The 17,133-nt window shown below is 35.3% G+C and overlaps 1 protein-coding gene across 2 annotated transcripts in view; it reads left to right on the forward strand.

Annotated features, from left to right (window-relative positions):
- VPS50 (VPS50 subunit of EARP/GARPII complex) overlaps window positions 1-17,133 on the forward strand; it is a 77,341-nt gene that overhangs the window by 21,306 nt on the left and 38,902 nt on the right. For both annotated transcript variants that reach the window (XM_066317320.1, XM_066317330.1), the window contains exons 10-16: window positions 1,534-1,576; window positions 4,297-4,395; window positions 7,342-7,482; window positions 10,546-10,681; window positions 15,377-15,474; window positions 16,188-16,282; window positions 16,897-16,995. In XM_066317320.1, the coding sequence (XP_066173417.1) occupies window positions 1,534-1,576; window positions 4,297-4,395; window positions 7,342-7,482; window positions 10,546-10,681; window positions 15,377-15,474; window positions 16,188-16,282; window positions 16,897-16,995 (711 nt within the window). The remainder of the gene's footprint in view (window positions 1-1,533; window positions 1,577-4,296; window positions 4,396-7,341; window positions 7,483-10,545; window positions 10,682-15,376; window positions 15,475-16,187; window positions 16,283-16,896; window positions 16,996-17,133) is intronic.

Here is a 17,133-nt window from a genome sequence, read left to right on the forward strand (position 1 = left end):
TTCTCTAGAGAAACTTTAATTGAAAAGTAATTTTAGCTTAGAAAAGTAAAATTGAGGCAGTTATAAAAGCGTAAGTATCCTCTGTAGTTTCCCACCTCCCTCTACCATGACTAACGAGTCTTCAGAGTCATGACAGCACATAATCAATGTTTAGACTATATAATTGTTTTCTAACTGTTGCAATATGTTGGCAGGTAAAGTTTCAACTTAACGTGAATTATAACTGTGCTGCAACCTCCTGCCTAGAGATACCTGAGCTGAGTTTTTAATGTGAAGTTTGTATTCTGGAATTAATTTGCCTATAGCAAGATGGCTTCTGCAGGATGACTTACTCTGATTCTTGTCAATGAAATTAGCAAGTGCAGAGTTTCATGTTGACATGAAGAAATTGCTTTCAGAACCGAAATTAATCCAAATATCTGCACTTTCCAACTTAGAAAGACTTAATGTTTCCATTGCTTTAAAAAAAAAAAGAAATAGCCGGAAATGCTCATAAACTCCAGCAGGAGGTTTAGTAACATCAAATTATTATGGAGGTCCTTCTGTTTGAAGGTTCATTGCATGTGGAGAAACAATAAAGGAATAATGGCTACTCTTTTTAGTGTTTAGTGGCAGTTCTTTTTGATGCCTGTTTTTTCTATTTACACTTCTCTTTGGAGGGTGTTGTACCAAATTTATCTAATGGAAACAAAAAAGGAGGGTGATGGGTGTATCATTTAAGCATAGAGAAGAGATAAATGATGAGTCTGAGCAGAGATGCTAGAATCTGTCTTTTGATAATTAATGTAGGCCCTTGAGGAGAAGATTGACAGCACAGAAGGAAGTTGTCTAAAATCAGATATGGTGATTATTTAATGAAAACTGTGCTTTCTCTGCTAGAAGAGAATATCCTACCTATTTCTTTGTTGCTTTGACCCTTCCAAACAAAAACATAGTGGTCTTTTTTTGTCTTTTTTTTTAATTGCTGTTGTTCTGAAATTTTTAGAGCTGATTGTTGCAAAGGTGCAGTGGTGCCTTTCTCTGTCCTAAGTAGTTTTTCTTCTGGTAGCTATTTTGTTAACTTTTTATACCAACTTTAAAAATTTTTCTGAGAGGGCTTAAATTCTTTTTTACCTATAGCATTTCTGTAAGGGGTTTCTGAGCAGCAAATAAAAATTACTGTAGTTTGCAAAGACTTGACAGGCCTGACCCTTCTGGTTGTATTCTGCTGAGACCACAGTGCCAAACCAAAACATTTAGAGCGATTTTCTTGGGGGTTGGGAATGTCTTTGAATTCTTGGTTAAATCCTAGCAGGATGGAATCTTGTCTAGACCCTCTTAACACTGCTGCATTATAAACCTAGAATAATGTGCCTTTCCACATAGCAGTGGTGTGATGGTGTTAGTTTGACACAGCAACAGCAACCTAATGGTTTATGATGAATTATTATATTGTGGCTCTGTAGCAGGGTTTTTGGAAATAAGAAATGGTCTGAAAAGTTCATATAATCAGCAATTTTATTCTGAACATTTTTTTTTTTCACTCATCAATAGTGAGTTAAATTCAAAACTGCAAGACACCTTGGAACAAATAGAGGTAAGAATTAATATACTGATGTTTACTATATATTAATATTTAACCTCCAAGTATGTAATAGTATCTAATCTCTTAAGTACTAGAGCTTTCTAGTAAAATGTTGTTAGCAATTATGGAATGTGTACATTTCTTTCAAATACTCTCTTTGGATGCTGTAGCCATTGCTGTTCATATAGACTTTAGTGCTGTAATCAACCTAAACATTCTGTAGTATGTTATTATGTGATGACCCAGTCCACTAGTTGTGCTCACTGTAAGCGGTAGAGCAGTAAAATTAAAAAAAAGTCACATAACATTTGAAGTATTGAACTTCTAAAGAGTTGTGAAAAGTAACTTAATAGCAAGCCAGTAGGTTTGGATAAGCTATACAAGATATCACAGTTTCACAGGAAACTGTAGAGGTCAGCAAACTGAAAACTGCTGGATAGGACCACTGCTAAGCTGTAGGTAATAAAACTTGAATAGCTGTGAAGGATGAGACTAAGGCTGGTTTAAGTTGGTAGATAGTATCACAAAAGCGAAGGAATATAAAATGTTAAATGTTGTCCTGGAAACTGGTGGAAAAAAAGGAATTCTTTGACTCTACTACTAGGTAATTTTGAGCTGGAACTTGGCAAGTGCTCTGTAAGAAGTTGAGCAATGTAGATATGTGTAATGTGTGTGTGATGCATGTAATGCATACACATTTAGTGTTTAGTAGGAACCTGAATTAGCTATTGGAGCAGCTGTCTACATCCATTGTCACATGCTCTTCAGAAAGTCAAACTAGCACATGTTTTATCATACCTTGTTATTCAGTTCCCTGTAAAATTAGGACTTTGTCAGTTTCCTTCAGTTATGTCTTTGTACTTCAGCTTTTATGCAAAGCTTTTTTTGTTCCTTTAGTCTTCCTCTGCTTTATGCAGAGCATGTCTGTTTCAAAAGAGCTGATGGAATGACTGTTTTCTTCCCACTCTAACACAGGCCCTGTGAGAGTGAGCTCTCATTTTTTCCTTGTGAGCAAATACTGATGTTGTTTAAAAGGAGACATGCATATTTACTTCCTTCCAGTAAAAGCTTTGAAGAATAAATTCTGATCTTATCAATATATGATAATATGTGCCATATTGGTTGGTGAAAGCAATTCACAGCTACCTAAATAATCACGTTCAAGATTTTTATTTATTACTTGTGAATTTATAAAAATATACTTTCACAGGAAGAAAGTAAGATTTTATTTTCTACTGGAGTTATGCCTATGCATATGGAAGAAACATAAGTCAACCTGGGGTCCAAGGAGTATTGCTGAGAAATACATGGTCTAATTAATATAGAATAAGATTCTGCTAGTTAGAATTTCAATAATGACTCTTTTCAGTAGTTGAGTTTTCCTTTTTCCTTTTTCCTTTTTTAAATTTAGGTTTTAATATAGATCTTACTTTTTTACTATGTTACAAATAAAATGCAAGATGGCTGTAGTGAAAGAAACTATTGAAAAATGTAACAGAAAATATTAATGTTCATTCATTAATGTTTAAGATGTTAATTTGTGGGCAGTTTGATATCCCAGTTTTTCTCTTTGTACAGCTGTTCTGCAAGAAACGAGAAGGAATTTTATTTTTTTATGTCCGAAATTCAATTTGCTGAGTAGTGTTTTAGAGAAGTTCTGAATCTTTAGGTTACTTGCCCTTTTACCATTTGGCTTAGGGAAGAAAGTGCAACAAACAGGTCCCACCAAATCTCTAGGATTAACACCAAAAATATTCTGTGACTAATGATGTGATTAATGAAAATATTCCAATGGATTAAGTAAAAGTATGTAACAGACTAAACACCCATCTACTATGGTTTCTATTTGTAAGAGCAAGACGGTATTGCAAGATCATTAAATAATAGGAGTTGAAATGGTTTTAATATCTAGCAAGGAAAGAAATTATTTGTTAACTGTGTACGTTATTATATGTTAATGATTCATTCTGTTTTTATTTTTACATTGTTGGTTGAAAATAACTAGAGTTAGGTTGTGTATCTAAATATATTACAGCATCTACATGAGAATTATGTTATTAATCTACATAGTCAAATTCTTGAAAGCTTTATTAGTCATTTAATACATGATCCTATTTAAATTTTTTTTTACTTAGTTTACATAATAGGTGACCTTCATTTGTTGCAGAGCTGTTCAGTATGCTCAGACACAGCTCTTGCTGGCAGAACCTGTATTTGTGTGTCTGCTTTTTTTTTGACTCTCTCAGGTCCTGATGGTTGTGCTGATGTAGTATTCTATAAATGGCTGTCTTGCCAATGAACTTTTAATTCAGATAGTGTTAGTTACATTTCAGAGATGCTGTCGGAGAGTTAAGAAGTCTATAATGGAATTGACTGAGCTGAAACTGCCAGATCTGGGTTTTTCTTAGGGGTGGAAGTAGACCAAGTTAGGAATCCCATCTCTCCCATATTGAGCTTTCTGGCCTTCTCAAAGTAAACATCACTTTGAATTTGACTTCAGTATTCTTGTTTGTTCTTGGGAGTGATGGAACTCTGGCTGATGGTGAAGTACTTACACTGCAAGAGGTAACACTTAAGCACCTCAGAACAGTCCAGAGACACTTGGCTACTTTACAAGCATAATTATCACACTGTTTAAATAAACATCTTCCATGGTTTCTGTTGTTTAAGTAATGCATTAGTTGGCCTGTTTTTATTTAGTGTTTAACACATTTTTTCTTTCATTTTTATAGGAACAATTGGACGTAGCGCTTTCCAAAATATGCAAGAATTTTGATATCAATCATTATACAAAGGTTCAGCAGGCTTACAGGCTGCTTGGAAAAACACAGGTTAGTACTGATCTTCTGAGGAAGTCACAAAGGATAGTCATGTCACAGCAAGAAGTTTTGACTACTGTGATGGAAATTATTTTCTTAATTGTTGTGGTTAAATCCCAGGTGGCAGCTAAGTCCCACACAGCTGCTTGCTTCCTCTACCTTGGTGCAGTGGCAAAGTCAGAGGGCAGGCAGGTGTTCAGTCATCCTCAGGACAGCAGGACTCCATCATGTGTAACAGTGACTAGTGAAGACAAACTTCATCACTCCAAACATCTCCTTGTTCTGTCTTCTTGCCCCAGCTTTTATTACTAACATGACACCACATGTTACGGATTATCCCTTTGATCAGTTGGGCTCAGCTGTCCTGTCTGTGTCTCCTCCCAACTCCTTGTGCATGCCCAGCTCACTCTGGAGAGCTGGCGTGAGAGGCACAAAAGGCCTTGACCCTGTGTAAGCCCTGCTCAGCAATGGCTAAAACATCCCTGAATTATCAACACTGTACAAATCAAAACCACAGCCCCATGCCCCATACCAGCTACTGTAAAGAAAATTAACTCTATGCCAGCCCAAACCAGCACACTAATGGTGATGGAACTTGCCAAATATATATTTTAAGGTTTTTATAATGCTCATGTAATTTAACAGTACTTGGTAAAGGTAAGCTGTGTGTTACTGCAACATGTTGGTTTTTTGGAGACGTTGTAACTGTAACAGTTGCATATTTCAACTTTGTTTATACTGCTGTTTGCACTATTCATTCTATTTGGTCATGTGAATACTATCTTTTATAGCTAGGTCTCTTTTTCTGGGTTGTGCACAACCTTGCCTTGAGTATTTCCACTTTGTATTTTACTGTTAACATGATGGGAATGGAACATGTGAGGATGTGATTTTTGCAGTAAAATACATCCCATGCCATGTCAAACACTCACTGTGGGCATATCCTGAAAGTTACATCTGTGTGTGCCTGGAGCATTTTCTGTGTATATAGGAGTAGGATCCTATGGGATGGAGTTCTCATCCCATAGGATGGAGTTCTCTTCTGTTTGGTGCACTGCCTTGAGGTTGCATATTGGTTTGTTTATCCGAGATGGCAAGTAACCAGTTTCCTTCAGAAGTTACGAAGTAGGGGAGCTAATACCAAGGTCCTGTGAAGTAAAGGGGTAAGGAGACATATAAGTCTTTGAGGCATGTTTTGTCATAATACAGGCTGAACGTCCTGGTGCCAGTGTAATAGGGAAGGGAGTGATTTACTTAGGGAAGAGATTCCCCCAGAGAGCTTTAGTTGCTGAAGATTAAGTGATTAAGTCAAAGTACCTATCCCCTGATGAAGACAGGAAAAGGACCCCAATCATTTTTTATTATGCTTGGCTTTTTAATGCTCTTTGCAGATTTCAGGAGCATATCTGATACAGTATTGCCTTTCTTGGGTTTGTTTTAAATTTTTGTTTGTTTGTTTTGCTTCTTTCCAATTAGAGCCTTTCTAGCAAAGTTGGGTTATTTTTTTCCTAGCCTGCCTGCAGTAACAGTGTAGCTCTGCAATAGGATAGAAGTGGATTTACCTTCCTATAGTTTGTTAGTGTGCAGAACTGTTGGAATGCCTAAAGACTGCAACTTAAAGTCAGGGAGGAGATGAATTAGACTTTTTCTTTTTTTAGTGCACTGTATTCAATTTCTTATTTACCGAAAAAAAGTAGGTGCAATGCATTCACTGCATGTCAAGTGCATGACATGTTGAGCTAGGCAGGTATTGGTTGGAGAGGAATGAAGTTTCTGACAAAACAAAAGTGTTACTTGGTACTGCATGGTTTTGATTGCTTTGTTCCATTATAGAATGACTTGGTTTTGACATTCTTTTTATTACTAGTCAAGTACGTATTTTGAACTTGTCCTGAAAATAATTTAGTTGCATTGTTATTCAAGTCTCTCATATTGACCTCTTCTCAGTAAACAAATAGTCAAGATCCTTCAGTATCTTCAGGACTTTTCATTATTTCATTTGTTGTTCTGTTTTCTTTGGCTAATTCAAGTTAGGACTAGCTGTAGAAGATAGGCTGTTTTCAATAGGATTTAAGCAGAATTGCTTCTTCATTTCTTATGGAGTGATGGAGTTCTCAGCTCTTGTCAGTAGCTAAAAATGGCAAATAGGAAGTAGTGAAACTGAACACTTTCAAATCTGCTGATTACATGCATGTGAAAACAGTGAGAAAATTCAGTTTCTGAAATGGTATAATGTTACATATGATTTATTAACCACAGGGACATTTGGGAAATGTCCTGACCTGAAACTCAGACGTGATTATGGCAAAATTGATGCATTATGTAGTCATCAGTCCGTAGTACATGTTACTTTTTCCTGGAAAAGGTAGTGGTTTTTTTTTTTTTTTTTTTTTTTTTAACAATGGTCTTTTTTTTCCACTGAGAGAGAAGTGCTATAGGAAATTTATTTATATGATGTGTATGCCTTTCTGTAATGCTTAATTGTACTTTGAGTTCTTCACTCTGGCTAGTAGATGAAGACTTTGTAATCGTGCTTTTAATTTTAATGATTGCAAAGAAAATATTTTTGTTTTAGTTGCCACTGTTTCCTCTGGGAGGAAGAGCACGAATCTTTTTTTAAGCGTTATTAATGATTGGGAGGGTAAATAAATGAGTGAGTAAATTCTATTATTAGTTATATTAATACTTAGTATAGACAGTGTACAAAAAAAAAACGTAAATTACAAAGGGAAGATGGCAGAGAAAACTGATTTTACTTGCAATACCTGAACTCTTTATGTGACCATATTGTAATATTGCCAAGATTTCTGTTAGGTATTTTTGAGACAGAGATTGGAGGACATACTTACAAATGTTCAGTACTGAAAAAGACATATGTTAAAAATGATGGCTAAAAGATGATGGCACATGACAAATTGAATTTTGCTATTTGATTTTATGTGACTCCATTTCTTCCAGACAGCAATGGACCAGTTACATATGCACTTCACCCAAGCCATTCACAACACCGTGTTTCAAGTAGTCCTTGGATATGTGGAGCTCTGTGCAGGAAACACAGACACCAAGTTTCAGAAGTTACAGTACAAAGACCTCTGTACAGTATGTAATTCTTGCATATTTTTATGGGTTTTAATCTGAATTTTTTCACTGTTGTAGGTGTACCTTTTGTCAGTAGGGATTCAGTTGTTAACCCTGTAGCTACTCTAGTTTCTTAACACTTTTCTTAATACAACTTACTATTTGAGATATTTGTTACTCATAACTTAATATTGATTTCAATTGCACTAAATCTTAGCACCTTGGAGTTACTGTGCACTCCATCTAACAAACAAAGACTAACATTTTAAAATGTGTATGTCTTCAGTAAGATATGGTTGTTATTGGAATAACTACTATCTTTGAACTTTATTCTAGTGCATTTAGGTAGTGTTCACAATTTCTCTGATACTGCATTTCAGTAAGAATTCTTGTAAAAATTCTAATTTAATTGGAGTCTTCCCATTACTCCTGACTTTGCATCATTCACTTTTCATTCTCACATTTAATTTTGCACTTTCAATACCAAGATAAAGGACAGCTATAATATTGAGATGCGAAAGCCTGATGATAGGCAGATCATGGACTGGGAATATGGATGTATTTTCCTCTTCTACAAATTTTAAATGCAGTTTCTTGCATATTTTGTAATGTTAGAATGAATTACTGTAGTTTGAATAGCATTTTTAGTTCACTCTTTTAGTTTTTTCATTTGTGATTTTACATTTACACCCTGAGAAATTTTCTAAAACTTCAGTTAAGGGGAGGAAGAATGTGAGATATTTTATTTTAGGTGGTTCTAATGTTGAATTACAATTTGAAATTATGTTTAGGATGTTTGTTTCAGTCACAGACTGAGCCCTCATCATACTTCATCCATTTAAGGACCCACCCCATCAGTTGCAATTTTTTAAATTTTTTCTGTTCTTTCATTTCTCTTATCTCCTGAGATCATTTAGCTGCCACTAGCAAGCAGCACATCTGCATTGTAAGCCATTTCATTTTAAAGAGGTGCCTCTTTCACTTATAAAGCTTACATAATCTAAGAGCCTTCATATAAGTGAAAGTGTGATAAGCAAAATAAATTTATTTGGAATAATTGACTTAAGTATTCATGAACAGAATGAGTAAGTTTCTGGATAGTTGATATTTGCACTTCACTGAGATGAATTCTAGCTTCAGAAAGCCACCAAACCCTGATCTTTGTTCTCCAGACTGCAATCCTTTCACCTTTCTGCTATAAGCCTGCAGAGTTGTTATTTTTGTTTCTTAGTTTCTAATGAACTTTTCTTCCAAGTTTTCTTTTTTGGTTTATACTTCTGTATGTCCTTCAGTTTATTTCTCATTCCTTGGTAATGCTAATGATACTAAATCCATTTATTTACACTTGCAAACTATTACTGAGCTGCTTCTGACCAGTTCTAAAGTACAGGTTGTGTGTTGCTGTTTATCCTTATATACCTGAGTGTGTGGAGGGATCTTTCAGGTACTTGGAAATACCACATTTTGTAATACACAAAAAGAGGGTGGCTTTAACTGCATGGTTACAAAAGTATTACCTCATTATTTCTATTAGTTTTTACTTATGCAAAGCCTTAATGAGATGATGCTTAAGTTAATGTGACCCTGCAATAGCTAGCATTCTGTATAAAGGATTCTCAGATTTTGAGGCTTTATTGTACTATGAATATTACTGTAATTGCGTTTAAATATACTTTTTTCATTTTTTGTGGCTATCTTGGTAACCACTGGATATGTAAGGACAGGCTGCAGATGGGAAATTTTGGTCTCTTACAAACCATGCTGTTCAGTGTTGGTTACCTGTGTACATTACCTGTTGTAATGCATTCGTGAAACCAGGGTGCTGAATAAGATGAACTGTCATGTCAATTAAATTTCTAACTTCCTGTAGAAAAAGCAGCAGATTTTCATCTCATGCATTCAGTTGTTGGGGAATAAATTGTTTAAGACTAAAATATGAGCCTTCTTTCTCTTTGTTTAGTTCAAGTGAGAAGCCTCTTCAGGCTGCCTAAGCTGTTATGCCAGGATGCTCTTAACATGTAGAGGGTTATGAAGTGCTTACTCTAATTAAGCAAGGGAAGTCATATAAAATTGAAGTATTCCTTTTGAGGCAGATATTCTGCTGTGTGTTTCTAAAAATCTGTCAAAATGAACCCTCTATATGGGTAGTGGGGGACTATAATGCCTTTTTTCTTTGTTTTGTTTGCATCTTTTGGGAAGTCAGATTCTGGATATAATAATAATGCGAATCTTTTAAAAAAGAATAATGTTTTCAGAACTTCCTAAGCATTTATGAAAGTTAATGCCTGTGCACTCAGAGTTACTGTTTCATTGTTGAATGTTTCATAGCAATATGCTATGCTTTTACATATCTTCTCTTTTTGAATATTGCTGTAGCTGGGCAAAGCTTGGCTGCTTCAGTCTCAAGTTTTGATCTTCTTTGTTCTGGTATAAGCTCAAAGAAATTCAGTTGTTACCTTAGTTTAAATTGAATTATCTTGATATTTAGTAAGTAATCCTTTTTTCCTGTCCACCTGAAAGTCAGTATGTCTTCAAGTATAGTGATTTGCACAATGAAACTTTAGATTTTTAGATACTAGAAGCCCTGAAACACAGTAAGACTAACGTTTCCTGATAAGTCAGTAGAGAAAATTGCTGAATCAGCAAGTTTGTTTGTTTTTAAACTACTTCTTTAAAGCTCATTCAACCCAGTGGGGTTTTCGCCAGGAAGGCTTCTCTCTGCCACTGAAGTACAAAAGTCTGTGTTGTTGAGCCTGACGTACAGGGGTGGCTGCATCCCTCTGATAGTGAGATGGCCTTTCTTCTGTGTCTGTGTCACTGTAAAATAAATGTAAGAGGTAGTTAATATACAGGCCAATTGAGAAAATGAAAAAAAAAATGCTAACAAACCCACTTTGTTTTGGACAGCATTTGATTAGTTGACCAAAATCAGGACTCTGTCACTTCTTAAAATACATTTGAAAATGAACTTGAGGTATCTCAGCTCAGCTGTTTGAATTTGAAGAGTTTGGTAAGGTTTGTGTTGCTGCAGGAAAAAATGAACACAATTTTGAAGTTTCACAATGCTGTTTTGTTGTCCTGTAGCATATTACATCAGACAGCTACATTCCATGCCTTGCTGATCTCTGCAAAGCCCTCTGGGAAGTCATGCTCAGTTACTACCGAACCATGCAGTGGCATGAGAACCATGACCAGGATGAGGCAGCAGTTGTGTCTTCTGGTAAGAAACTTCTGGAAACAAAACTTCTGGGTTTTGGAAATAACTGTACGTATTGGTACCTTTGTGGTCTTGACTCAGCGCCTTCAGCATTTTTGTTGATAGTGTGCATTAAGGACTAAAGCACTCACTGGAGTTTTGCTCTTCAGTATTAGATTAATTTTTTAATGAATATTTGTATGTGCCAGTATTGCAGATATAAATGATTTTATTTTAAACAGTGCTTAGGGATAATGTCCTTTCCCTATTGTGTGGAATCTAAAAAAAAAAAACAAACCCAAAAAATTATTTTGGATTGCTGGAGCTGTTTTTTGCATTGAAGCAATTGCTTGAGGTGAAAGTTTTTATAGCTATATCAGATGTAAATTCAGAGTTGAAATATTAGCTTTTGTGATGTGCTATGTGAAGAAAGATTCTGAAGTTTTGATTGAATTGCCCATTCTCAATAATATTTACATTCACAGTTTAAACAAGATAGTTCCATTTTCTTCTCTTGTGTCCATTTTGCTGTGGTTTTGGCGGATGTAAAATGGAGCAGGTACTGTAGAGAACTTACTTCATGGGACAGTGATCACAGTAGACTCCTAACTCAGCCACATATGCACCTATAGAACTAGTTTCCCTTAGTATTTTTACTTGTGATGTCCTGAAGAAAGAAAATAATCTACACTCTAAAGCCTTCTGCAGGACCCATTAAGCCTAATAATGTGATGTGTACAGTCAGATGCATAATTTTAAATGCACTGCTTTTAAATGCATGCCAGAGTGTTTTGGTATGTTTACTACTAACCTTCTGCACTCCGTTTTTAATTTTCTGGAGATATGGCTTAGCTATAATGTACAACTGAAATGTTGTGATCTACTGAATCACTTTTTGAAATACCTCAGCAATGATAAAGTGCAGAAGGGAGTTTTACGAGTACAGTGTAATTTCAGAGGGACTATAAATATATACTGATTTTTTTTTTTTTGCTAAAACTCATTGCTTATTCTACAGTAATTATTAAAAGTGTACATGGAATTCTTATTTCATACTTGCTGATTTAATGGCTGTCATATGTGGGAAAGTCAAAGAGTAAAATTCCTGTAGAATGGACATGTATGTCAGAGGGAACCATGGAGGCAGTTCAGGAGATTATGCTAAAGTTTTTCCTCAAATAAGCACTATAGACTGGAGCAGTAGATGTACCACTATGTCTGGAGCAATAGATGTACCACTGTGTCTGGCTTCTATAATTTTGGGAACTCATGGCTGTCCCAGTATTGCCCTGGTTAATCTCAGCACTCTTAGAAAGTATCTTAAATGTGTCAAGGGACTCTTGATCTTAGGGCACAAGTACAACTGCAGAAGTGAGAAGCTGGACTTGAAAGGCATTATTTATAAAGCTCTTTGTATTTTAGCTGTGAAAATTATTTGAAAGAAGTCCTTGGAAAGATAGAATTAAGTATTTGTACGTAGAACTTGTTTAATCAAACTGAAGATAAAATTAGTGAACTAAAATTATTGACATAACATGAAATGAATTCTATGTCAAATTTGAGCTACTATTTACTCTATGACTTTGTTGTTTGTACAATAAACAGCAAATTGCTGTAATATGGGGTTTCATCCTTCAAAATAAATTTCTTACTGGAAAATTTTCCATTACACTGTTTGTTGTGTTCAGACCATTGTTTGTGTTTTTCAGTAAAGAATCAAACAGAAAATGAGTTTTAAAGGGACCTATGCAGATAACTTTTGTCCTCCCTGCTCAAAACAAAGTGAACTTAGAAGTCACACTGGTTTGTGTAAGACTTTGCCTGGTTCAGCTGGATTTTCACGTACCATGAAATTTACTTATATGTTGATGTAATTCGCATGTATTCATGAGACAATGATTTAACAGAAAACTTGAAAGTGAGTGGTAAAATGCTCACTGTAACATTTAAACTCCTGATTTTATAAGTGTAATCCTAGGGGTAAAAGTTGGTGACAGCTCTAGTATCTGTAAAAAATTCAAAGAAAAGCAAGAAGAAAATTATATAGGATCTAAATTCAATTTCAATGTGTTTATTTTATAGTACTATGTAAAGGCTGTGCAAGACCTGCTTGGTATTCGAAGAGTGAAGCTAGAAGACAGAGATTTGATTGAGTCTCTCTCTTTTTTTTTTTTTTTTTTTTTTTTTTTGTTTTGTTTTGTTTTGTTTTGTTTTTTTGTTTTTGTTTTTTTTGTTTTCTTCTGCCATGCAAGGATTAAACAAAAACCTTTTGTTATGACTGAAAGCTTCTCTTCTGAATTTTGAGAAATACTGAAAAACCTGAAAAAATACAGTATTTAAATCAGGCATCTAGAATAATAACTCCTGGGTGGTTTTGATCCTTATTTTTATGTGAAGTTATGAATATTTATGTGTTCTCTACCTGTTCCAAATTCCTCAATGCAAAATGTGTAAACACTTGTGCAGTCCTTGATTTTCAAGGAAGTTATCCTAAATTAACGTGTTTTCATGTGTGAAATTAGCTGCAGTGCAGTTCATTAAAAGACTGGAAACAAGACCTCTTAGCATGACTGGCCATACATAAACAAGGTACATTGGGAGACTGACAGAGAGAGAATATTCCATTGATTTTTTTAGTGAACAATAACATCTATATCAAAGTGTCTATCCAACCATTCCTTCATGAATGACAGTTTGTGAGTACAGGGACTATGATCTTAATATAGAAAACAGTTTAAAGACACTTGTTTAGCACTGGCTTCAGTCTGCAGAAGTATAAAAGAGAGGAGGTTGCAGAAACACATGGAGAGTGTGCTGTGGCTAAGATTGCTGGTTTTGTTTCCTTGATAGACTGGGAAAGGTTGGATCCACTTAGAGGTTTTCTGTTTGTAGAAATTAGATTCTTAGATTCTTTCTATTTATGTTTCATTTAATCTTCTATGGAAGATCAGGAAAATGCATTTGTCAGAATTAATATTTTCAGAAGATGAGCATATTTAGGTACAGTTACTAAATTATTATTTATGTAGGCAGTGGATAGTATTTTTAAATGATTTTTCTTTCATAAGGAAAATTTTTTGCATGCCCTGGAACAGTAGATATAGTATGGAAGTATGTTTATATGTCTTGTTTGCACATAAAACAGCCTTTTATCATCACATTTTGAGTTATTAGGGTAAATTCTCAGTCAAGCTGCAAAAGCAGTCTCAATGCCTTAACACAGGAAAAAATTGAACACAGATTTTCAGCCTTGAAAAGTGAATATCCCTAATATAAACCCAAAATTTGGATTTTATTTTATTGTATTTTTAATTTTGATGATGAGTTATTCAATTCACAGTACTGGAACTTTTACATTCTGGCTGGTTATTTTGCTGGTTCTGTGCTCTTGAATTCCAGCCTTGTGGGCAGACATTTTAACTCAACTGGCTTGCCAGTTGTTCTTGGTAGTGTTTGTGTGTTCACTACTGTAATCCCTAGCTTACAGATAAAGCTTTCTCAGTGTTTGATAAAGTTCATAATTTAATAACGTGTCCAGCCACATCTTATGGCTCCATCTGAAAGAAATCAAGGAAGGCCAGCATCCTTCTCAGTATTCATATTCCCCACATCTGTTTTTTGAATTTAAATGGAGGTACAGATGTAGAAGATATATTTTTGTTGTTCCTGTTAAACTTCTGTAAACGGTCTTGAAATAGGCAATAGTTCTTTTTCTGAGAAACATGCTCAGGAAAGGTTCAAATCAGAAACTAGATGGTTGATGAGGAGAAGGACAATGTATATGACACTCTTACACTTAGAAAGAGTCTGGCCTAGGACTGGGAGAATGAGGCACTGCTAAGTGCTATTTATAATTGGTGATTGTTACAGAAGGAAACTCTCCTCACTTGACAAACGAGCGCTGGATGATCTGAAGAAGATACAATCAAAACATGGTCAGATTGCTGTGCTCTGTTGTTGTTTTGGTTTAATTGAATTGTCAGTGTCTGATACAAGTCATAACAATTCCTGGTAGTGGATGATTTTTCTTCCATTCTCTTAAATATGTGGTAGTCCAGACAGTGCTGCAGGGTCTGTTCTTCACACATCTGAAAAGGTTGATAAAAATCTTGTATCTAGCATCCCCTTCCTTACTTCTCTCTTAAGTAAGGTGCTCACAGTATTTACAGGATATTCATGTAGACTGCAAGACTTGTCATGACTGCCCTGGATTCAGGGCAAGGCGTGACAAGGAAAGAACACTTACTTTGTTGATAAAAATTTCTTGATGCTGACAAATGGAGGACAGATGTATGTTGTCTATGTTTCTGGACTCTTCAGTAGACAACAAAATTAGACATGCAGAATTACTGTTATCTCTAAGGAAGGTGAAACTAAGCCAGGAGTTTTTCTGGAAAAAGCTGTGAAGCGTAGTAATGAAGAACTGCAAGGGTCAGTGAGAATTAGTGCTCACTGTGATCCTTGCAGCACATTACTGCCTAAGGAACACTACTGGGACAGGTATTTGGTGTGCAGGTGATGAAGCTCTCCTGGTCTGCATTTGCATACAATGCCTATATGCTTTTTGGTGCATTATTCATTTCTGTTCAAAAGTTTAGAACAAAATAGCTCTTCTGTAGTTTGCATAATCGGTAATATGGCAGTAGCTAAGGAAGTACTATGCTGTGTAGGATAACTTTAAAAGCTTTTGGAAATACTTACAATGCCTTTAACCTGAAGTTTCAGATGGCAACAATGTGGTTGGAGCTGAAGAGAACAGTTTTGACCGCAATTATGTAAAAAAGAAATTGGAGCATGGGCTTTCACGAATATGGCAGGTATGGGTTTTGAATTTTGTTTCCCCCTAAATATTTATCTCCCTTCTTCCACTCTCCAATATTAATTATGGTTATATTTATGCTAATGTCCTTAAAGAAATGTCTCCAGTTTTTTTTTTTTTTTTTCTTTTTAAGTGATTTGTTTTGATTTGAATATATCAAGACCATGGAAATATAATTTGTATGAGTCAGTGGTTGCAATGCTTCCAAACTCAGTCATGATACCAAAATGTAGCAACAGGACTTTTAGTCTGATCCCATTTCTTTCAACCTGTGTGCCGCCACACAATGTATTTTCTTCTCATGTGCTTTTCTCTGTATATAGCTTTGCATTTCTGGTATAACCATAGCTATGGAGAACCTGGAGCCTTGTGAACCTGATTGGTTTCATGGTATTCCTGGTGTGATTGCTGGATCAGTTTGGTGTGCAGTGTCACCCCAATATGTATGATGAAAAAGCTGAGTTCTCTTTTTGCTTTTACAATAATGCATCTATGAAAGACTCTATCTGTGTCATATAGTGCTAAAGAAACTGGTTATAAAATTATTTTAGAGAAATTACCCATGTTACAGAAAATGGAATTCTATTCTAAGTCTCAAAAAAAGAATTTGTAAGTGCAAGCAACCAACAAGTGTTAATGAACCAGACATCCAAGCCTTCACTTTTTGTCTTCAGTGTATTAAGTATACAAAAACTTGTTTGTGTTTTGTAGGATGTTCAATTGAAAGTGAAAACATATCTTCTGGGAACAGATCTGTCTAACTTCAAATACGATGACTTCATATTTGTACTTGATGTTATCAGCAGGTATGCTGGTGTGGTCGTAAGAACTTTTAGTACATGTCCACAAATGAGCTCTGATAAGATAGCACTGCTGATGAATTCTGATATTTGTATTTTGATGCCGATTTCATTCAAATGTGCTGATAAATAAGAGCAGTTCTTCTATATGTGAGATTTTATAAGGATGTGTTTAGGAGAGGTAGCATGAACTGCTTTGCTGCTTAAGTGTGATATGATTTCAGTATTGTCTCTTTTTAAGATATGGGAGGTGCAAGTCTAGCAATTTTTTTTCTAAGAGCTTATAAAGAGTGAGTCAAGCAGAAAAATACCCTGTACAATATTATATCCTTCTGTTTTGGTAATAAAATCACAAATTGAGACTGTCAACTGACAGCTTTTCGTGTGTAGCAGGCTCTCAAAAATACACTTATTTTGCCTGTGGCTCTTCGTCTCTGTGTATATGGCACACAGTAATAGGATTTGAAGGAAAATAAGACAAGGACTTTTGTGGAATGCAACCTTAACATTGCAATGTAACGTTGCTACTCTGTATTTATGAAGATACATCTACACTCACAGTTGGAACAGCAGTATTAAGAAATCAATAAATATGTCTAAACTTTGTTTTATTACTCTAGGCTGATGCAGGTTGGAGAAGAATTTTGTGGCAGTAAGTCTGAAGTTTTGCAAGAATCTATCAGAAGGCAAAGCGTTAACTATTTCAAAACATACCACAGGTGAGTACTATATGTGCAGTGGATGATTCTAATGGCATTTATTGTTGTTGGGTAAACACTTTCCAAAGGAATTCCACTGCATAATGTTCGTGCACTGAGGTTGACAGTAGAGTATGTTTCCTGATGAGAATAAAGCTC

The sequence above is a fragment of the Sylvia atricapilla genome, chromosome 1 (genome assembly GCF_009819655.1).
Source record: "Sylvia atricapilla isolate bSylAtr1 chromosome 1, bSylAtr1.pri, whole genome shotgun sequence".
Lineage (NCBI taxonomy): Eukaryota > Metazoa > Chordata > Aves > Passeriformes > Sylviidae > Sylvia > Sylvia atricapilla.